Source organism: Perissodus microlepis, chromosome 11, assembly GCF_051167445.1.
Source record: "Perissodus microlepis isolate ML-2025 ecotype Zambia chromosome 11, ASM5116744v1, whole genome shotgun sequence".
NCBI classification, from domain to species: Eukaryota; Metazoa; Chordata; class Actinopteri; order Cichliformes; family Cichlidae; genus Perissodus; species Perissodus microlepis.
Window position 1 is genome coordinate 37088054 of NC_140471.1, and position 8316 is coordinate 37096369.

The window sequence follows — 8316 nt, forward strand, 5'->3', positions numbered from 1 at the left end:
AGTTAGCCAAAACCTGACTGAATATTCATATACAAGCTGTTTTCCAAGGCTATAGTGTTCGGCTGCAAACAACAGATTTCACCGAGCAGCGAGGCTAATGCCTTTCACACCGCTTTGTCTCAACTCAAAAAAAGCAATTCAATTCAATTTTATTTATATAGCGCCAAATGACAACAACAGTAATAGTAATATTTTTTTAAAAATGAGGGGCGGAGTCTGAATTTATTTTATTAGCGTCATAGTCCGTTTAGGAGTTCAGAGTTCAGAGGTCAAGAGTTCACGTTTCCATTGCAACGCCTCCGGATTTGATATAGAAACACTCGATTTTAACAGTATTATTTTACACCTCAGACTTACATCTAAAGACCGTGACTCTACTGTGAGTCATATTAAAGCACTAACACCAACATATTTAACGCTTTTGCTGTGCAGCAGTGGCTCACAGTTAAGTTTGACAGCCCGGCTTTGAAGGCTGCAGTGAGAAAAATGAAACGTGAGTCCGGCTGTTTCCGGGATGTTGGCGCCGTTTCACCGCGTCTTTGAGTCGTTTGTCCTGTCAGGATACAAACACAGCAGCCTGAGGCAGCACGAGATGATATTTCCCAGCTTTAATCAGGTCATTGAAGGGCTCATAACCTTTCGGCATACCGACCGTCACGCGCCCATGTTTACAGAAGGGTCATGCGCGTGCGTGAGGCTGCCGTAGGTGTCTGCAGAGCTGCCTGTTTCAAACAGGAAGTTTGTTTCCGGTTGTCACGTGTTTTTGTTTATTTTTAGTTTTGTTAATAAACATTTAGTGACCATGAAAAACCAACAACTAAACAAACAAATGGATAAACAAGAACACATGACTGGATTGTCACAGCTGTTTACGTAAATAACACAATCGATGACTTTTATGGGGACGTTTGTTTCATGAAGCATCTGTAGGACGATGCAGAACCACAAACAGCAGACACCTGTGTGACGGTGCCTCGCAGGAACCACCAAGCGCCCGCTCTGCACATCAGAGTGGCGGCCGGCTGAGGCTCCAGCAGGAGAGTGCGTCATCCTTACTGGAGGCATGGAGTGGTGGAAGAAACAGGAAGCAGAATAATTAGAAGACAGAATAAAGTGGACGTCATACAGGTTTGAAATAATCTGGGTTTCTAACACGTTTCTGTGGAGACCTCGCACTTCGGGTTCACTCTTTCACTTCCTGTCTGAACCATCATGCTGCGATTGGTTAAAGACGCAGATGAAGGACGGCAGCTGATGCTGCATTGGTTTCATCACTGTAGGTGGAAATTCAGGGCCGCGGGCCGTAGATTTCCCAGCACAGGGACCAACGAGCTTCAGCGCATGTTCTGCCCCACGCCTCCACAGTTTGAACCTTTATCACGATTACTGTGAAATTCTAGCTTCATACATCAAATACGTCACAAACACCTGCTGCATGTGAGGGTCACTGAGACTGTTACCATGGTTACTGACACAGTTTTACCTGCTTTTTGGTCACACCTAGTTAAGAAAAAGGCCTAGTACAAGGCAAAAGTAATCAGATTACACAACACACTGAGACTCCTCACGTAATCATCAGTGAGAAACTGGTCACGTGGTCCCTGCAAACGGGACGCGAAGTTTTAGTGTTTTGGTTCAAAGGCGATCCGTACACGGGTCCTGATAAGCCACGCCCACCGCACGTTTCTGTCTCGCGTACATTTATCAGGTGAAAGCGAGTCACAGACAGCCGACCGTTTGTTAGCAGCTAACAGCTAACGGAGCAGATGGAGGAGTTTCTGACGAGCTGCCAGCGGGCCGTGAAGGTAAAACACACACACACACACACACACACACACACACACACACACACACACGGGTTAGCCTGTTAGCTCGCGCTGCTGCAGAATGACTGGCACTGTTTACATCATGTGACAAGGTCCGAGCACTAATCGATAGTTTGCACGAGTCTGTGGAGCTGCACACGTCAACGACCGGAAACGCAGCTGTGGGTGTGAGTGAGACAGTCAGCCGTGAGGTCAGGTGAGACACACCTGTCAGGATCACCACTGCTGCAGTTCTTCTGGTGTCCAGCAGAGGCAGCAGTAAGGTGAGGCATGTTTCTATAACTCGCCTGTTCTGTCCAAATTGAATGCAGTTTTATTAATGCACTGATACCGTACACTGATGTACTGTAAGCTAAAGACGCTACAATAATACAAAGAAAATGGAGAAAACCCCAACAATCATGTGACCCTCTATGAGCAAGCGCTTTGGCGACAGTGGAGAGGAAAAACGCCCTTTTAACAGGAAGAAACCTACAGCAGGCACAGGGAGGGGCGGGGCCATTTCAACACATTACTGCAGTTTAACAGTAAATGTTTTTACTACAGCAGAAACAAGAAGCCTCTCCATGTTGAAGCCAGCATTAACCCAAGCACAGATGACCTGCAGTCTCTGAGCAGACGTTACAAGACTGTGGACGTTAAATATGTCTGCGTTTAGGGATAGTAGTCCCAGGTGGTTTCAAATGATTTTTGGTGGTTTCAGGTTATACCAGATGCTTCCAGGGGATTCTGGTGGTGCCGGGTTTTATCAGGTTGTGCCAGGTGGTGCCGGGTTGTATCGGTATGTTAGGAGCTCTGTTCTTTGTTCCCCAGTTGAGCTCGGACCAGGTCGGCCCAGGGTTCCATGTTGTCCTGGGAAATGAAGCTTGCGACATTGACTCCATGGTATCTGCCCTGGCCTATGCCTACTTCCTGTCTAAGGTAAGCCACAGTCCAATCAGCTGCCAGTACAGGTAATGAACTTGGTTACCTGAATCTCCAAAAGTTGATTCTGTTCATCTGGACGTAGCGTTTAGTGGGAGAAACGTTTCGTCACCCATCCAGGTGACGTCTTCAGTCTCAGCTGACTGCAGGTTTCAATCTTATAAACAGGACATTTGCATAATGACTGAAACCAGCCCACTGAAGGAACAATGGGCTGGGAGGTCAGTTCCTTAATCTTAATTATGCAAATTCTCATGACCACTGACCATTCTCAAAGACCATCTCTGAATCGAGGAGGGGGCCTAAGGGTATGTCTTTCGCCATCTTACAATGCTGTGATTGCAGCCATTCCCCAACTCTCTGTGAATGGGACTCATGGCCATTGATCAGTGTCTTTGATCAGTGGGCTTTGGTCAGTGGTTGTTGATCAATGGTCATGAGAATTTGCATAATTACGATTAAGGAACTGACCTCCCAGCCCATTGTTCCTTCAGTGGGCTGGTTTCAGTCATTATGCAAATGTCCTGTTTATAAGATTGAAGCCTGCAGTCAGCTGAGACTGAAGACGTCACCTGGATGGGTGACGAAACGTTTACTTACCTGGATGATTGAGATGCATCAAGACGTTTTAACCCACTTTGGTTACCTGAAGTCTCACTCTCCCTGTCAGACTGCACCCAGCGAGATGCTCGTTCTGCCGCTGCTGAACATCCGTCAATCGGAGCTGCGGCTGCGCTCGGACAGCGTCTTCCTGCTGCGCCAAGCCGCTCTGTCTCTGGACCTCCTCATCTTCAGGGACCAGCTGGACCTGCGAGCACTGCAGCGGGCCGGCCGCCTGCGGCTCACGTTGGTCGACCACAACGTGCTGCCCAGGTAACATCTCACAGATGACCTTGCACACCTGAGTGGTGATCACACCTGTCTTAACATCCTGTCTCTGCTGCAGTTCAGACAGCGACCTAGAGGAGGCGGTTGCAGAGGTGATCGACCACCACCATCTAGAGAGGGAACCCTCCCCCACCTGTCCTGTTACTGCGGAAACAGTGGGATCCTGTGCTACCTTGGTGACAGAGCGCATCATTCAAAGAGCTCCAGAGATCCTGGACCTGCAGCTTGCTCACCTGCTTTACGGTACACACCTGGTGTTACTGAGAGTTCGAAGGTTATTGAATACATGAATGGCTTATTGGAAGAGTTTCAGTCAGGTTTCAGAGCTCATCACAGCACAGAAACAGCTTTAGTGAAGGTTACAAATGATCTTCTTATGGCCTCTGACAGTGGACTCATCTCTGTGCTTGTCCTGCTAGACCTCAGTGCAGCGTTCGATACTGTCGACCATAATATCCTATTAGAGCGATTAGAACATGCTGTAGGTATTACAGGTACTGCACTGCAGTGGTTTGTATCATATCTATCTAATAGACTCCAGTTTGTGCATGTAAATGGAGAGTCCTCTTCACACACTGAGGTTAATTATGGAGTTCCACAGGGTTCAGTGCTAGGACCAATTCTGTTTACATTATACATGCTTCCCTTAGGCAGCATCATTAGAAGACATAGCATACATTTACACTGCTATGCAGATGACACCCAGCTCTATCTGTCCATGAAGCCAGATAACACACACCAATGAGTTAAACTGCAGGAATGTCTTAAAGACATAAAGACCTGGATGGCCGCCAACTTTCTGCTTCTTAATTCAGATCAAACTGAGGTTATTGTACTCGGCCCTGAAAATCTTAGAAATATGGTATCTAACCAGATTCTTACTCTGGATGGCATTACCTTGGCCTCCAGTAACGCTGTGAGGAACCTTGGAGTCATTTTTGACCAGGACATGTCCTTCAACGCACATATTAAACAAATATGTAAGACTGCTTTCTTCCATTTGTGCAACATCTCTAAAGTTAGAAATATCCTGTCTCAGAGTGACGCTGAAAAACTAGTTCATGCATTTATTACTTCCAGGCTGGACGACTGTAATTCATTATTATCAGGAAGTCCTAAAAACTCCCTGAAAAGCCTTCAGTTAATCCAAAATGCTGCAGCAAGAGTCCTGACAGGGACTAGAAAGAGAGAGCAGATTTCTCCTGTTTTGGCTTCCTGTTAAATCCAGAATTCAAACTCCTGCTCCTCACATACAAGGTCTTAAATAATCAGGCCCCATCTTCTCTTAATGACCTTGTAGTACCATATCACCCTATTAGAGCACTTCGCTCTCGCACTGCAGGCCTACTTGTTGTTCCTAGAGTATTTAAAAGTAGAATGGGAGGCAGAGCTTCCTTCTGCTGGAGGTTTCTTCCTGTTAAAAGGGAGTTTTTCCTTCGAACTGTCGCCAAAGTGCTTGCTTGTTGAGTTTTCTCTTTATGTATTATTGTAGGGTCTACCTGTATAAATAAACCTGAATTGAGTAAATCTTGTGTGTCTGAAGTGTGCCGTTGACTGATTGGTGGGTTGTCTGTGTTGGTCTGCAGCTGCCATCGTGGTGGACTGCGTGGACATGTCACCTGCTGCAGGTAAAGTCACTCCCAAAGACAGTCAGTATGCTGCAGCGCTGGAGAACCTATTCCCTGCTCTGCCACCGAGGGGCGCTCTCTTCCAGGAGTTGCACAGAGCCAAGTTGGATGTCTCAGGTCAGTTTCTGAGAAGTCAGTCATAACTGAGGACACATTTGTACTTTTTCCTTTATAGTTTTTATTAAAGAATTCAATGGAGCATTGTTTTAGTATTGCAGTTTTACTGTACTTGGTGTAATATTTTTTTATTGGAGTATTTGACGCAGTACTTTGTTTGCAGGTCTGAACACAGAGGAGATGTTGCTGAAGGACATGAAAGCTGTTTCAGGAAGTTTGAATCTCTCCGTTTCTGTTCTCTACATCTCACTGCAGGTCAGTACTGCACACTGTACTACAGCCATACTAATAAGCTGCAGTGACACCAGTCTGCTACCAGGTGGCATCAGAGCCGCAGTACACCTGAGGAGACTTGCTGCTGTGTGTGTGTGTGTGTGTGTGTCAGGAGTTCCTGCAGAGGGAGGACTTGGAGGCGGAGCTTTCAGGTTTCTGTCAGAAGTACGGATATGATTTGCTGCTGCTGATGACAATCTTCTTCACTGAGAGCAAAGAGCCAATCAGAGAACTTGCTGTGTTCAGCCACAGCACCACCTGCAGGGAACAGGTACACTCCCCTCCCCCTTCTTTAGTCTGCTGTTCCTTCTGCGTGACGGCTCAGGTGTCCTCCCTCCTCAGGTGAGCCAGTACCTGGAACGAGCCCAAAGCCCCGCCCTCAACCTGAGTCCACTCAGCAGCCCCCACTCTCACATCTCAGCCTATCATCAAGGTAACACTCCTGTAATCAGACACATCTTGCAGGTGTGCACAGGTGATGCTTGATGTTCTGCTGCCTCGTTAGCTATGCTCTGTAGGGTGTGTCTCTGGGGGGGGGGTGCGAGCAGAGGTGTGGCCTCAGGACTGATGGTGACTTCATCACCCTATGTCTCCAGGAAACTCACTGGCGTCTCGGAAGAAGCTCCTCCCCATCATGAAAGACTTCCTGACGACGTGGGATGGGTATGGTTTCCCGGGAGACAGGGAGGACGAGCTGTCTCAGGTCCCGCCCACACCGATGAACAGCCTGGTGGAGGGCTCCCCTCTGGACAACGGTCTGCCTCGCATCACCTCCCAAGCCCTGGAGGAGAAGTTCAGCCAGATGGTCAACAGGACTGACCTCTGACCTGTCGGAGGAAGACAGCGATGAAGCACCAACGTTTTATGGCTTGTTTTTTGTTTTGTTTTTTTAGCAGGTGTTGTTGAACACGAGCATGAATCCGTGTTCCTGTTTCACTAATAAAATCCAAAATGATCAAAAGAGTCGCTGAATCAGAGTCTGGAAAACCGCCGACAGCAGGCATGAAGGTCCGCCCCCGCTGCACGCCTCGTGCTCAGAAAACACTGCAGGGGTGCAGCTGTGACTGAGGCCTCCAGCCAGCAGGTGGTGCTGTTGGATTGGTCTGACACAAAGTTCTCTGCAGTCCTGCGTGGATGAAAGCACACTGTGCAAAAGTCATGAGCCACCCTCGATTCTTTATATTCTCTATGAGTGTGTTTATTAAAACATACAAAACACATGTGATGGTTCAGAATTCAAACGTTTATCAAAGATCTGCAACATCACAGACTGACCTGCAGCCGTGACAGAGCCTCCGCCGTGTCTCACAGCGGGCTGCTGACTCTCAGTGTTGGAGCTCTTCGCACACGCTGACCATGATGTGGCTCCATCGCTCCATCAGTCCTGTTCCTCTGACCTTCGTCAGCGTTTCCTCCTGTGAGGCTGAGCAGCAGACGATCGGCTGATTGTCTCTCAGATCTGCTGCGGAGTTTTCAGGCCTCACACTTGTGCCGTTTCAGCTCTTTGGGAATCGCCTCTTTGGTGCAAACTTGAAGTTTTATGTCAGACTGTTATCTGTGGCATTTCTCACAGACTCAAATCAAATCACTTTTATTGTCACATCACATGTGCAGGTACACTGGTACAGTACATGTGAGTGAAATTCTTGTGTGCGAGCTTCACAAGCAACAGAGGTGTGCAAAAAATACAATAACGTAAAACAAGCAAAATATAAGAATGGCTAAATCTGAGACTAATAAATATATGTACAATATATAATAGTATATGCATTACTGGATGTGTATACTAAATATGTTTTTCTACGTGTGTGTGTGTGTGTGTGTGTGTGTGTATACATATTTTACAAATTAAATAGAGTAAACAATAAAATAAAATATATAAAAAAAATATACAGACTTTGCTGCTAACAGCGTGTGCAGACACAACACTGGCTCGTACCTGAGCTTTACTTAAGTTGTGATCACATGTTGCATCCAGGTGAGGTGTGCAGTCATAGCGGACCTTCATGCTTGTTTGAATCTGTTTGTTTTTTTGGGGTTTTTTTTCTGAAGATGTGAATTTCTGACAGATTTGGCACTGTTGGGCCTCCGTAGGCTGTTGGTTTTGGGTGTTTTATTAAAGAGAAAATGAACTGCAGCCGACTGTCAGGAAACCAGCTGTGAATAAATCCTGTTTCACAATAATTGCACTGAGAAGGGAAAGGCTTTTATTGTGAAACAGAGGGAAGAAGCTTGTAGCAACAGGAAGTTTGCAGAAGAAAGGTTTTTGTTTTTTTTATTTACAATGTTTCATCATGAGTCATCAGGATAAAGTTTGGGGTACAACTCTGTAAACATCTGGAACATCTGCTCAGACTTGTGGTTTCCCCTCTGAAACACTCGCCTTCCTTCTGACCTTCCCCCCGTTGGACTCGATGTATTTATTGTAGTGAGTCGATTTATTAACTTGGGTGTTTTAAGTGGAAATGTTATTTCTAATTATGGTTGTAAAATTTTCTCCTTTATCTCTGGATTTCTTGTGTTGATTCCTAAATATATGTCCTTCATGCCTCCTGACTTCCAAAATAAAAGTCATTTTAAAGCATTTAACTGAATTTAAGCTGCTCTCACTGGCACTAGGACCCTGCGGACACTCTGCACTTCCTCCTGCTTTAAATAGC

The 8316-nt window shown here is 46.4% G+C and overlaps 1 protein-coding gene across 2 annotated transcripts; it reads left to right on the top strand.

Moving 5' to 3' along the window:
- Window positions 1-800: 800 nt before the first annotated feature.
- On the top strand, window positions 801-8245 carry prune1 (prune exopolyphosphatase 1). Of its 2 annotated transcripts, XM_084944660.1 has the most exons (10): window positions 801-1805; window positions 1919-2089; window positions 2640-2747; window positions 3421-3623; window positions 3697-3881; window positions 5225-5383; window positions 5547-5638; window positions 5769-5927; window positions 5999-6089; window positions 6253-8245. In XM_084944660.1, exons 3-10 carry the CDS (start codon window positions 2709-2711, stop codon window positions 6480-6482), a joined length of 1158 nt encoding a protein of 385 aa, XP_084800786.1. In that variant the 5' UTR covers window positions 801-1805; window positions 1919-2089; window positions 2640-2708; the 3' UTR covers window positions 6483-8245. The 2 variants fall into 2 exon arrangements, with proteins under 2 accessions (XP_084800786.1, XP_084800785.1); XM_084944659.1 differs by lacking the exon at window positions 1919-2089 and having other exon boundaries at window positions 802-1805.
- The last annotated feature ends 71 nt before the right edge of the window (window positions 8246-8316 follow it).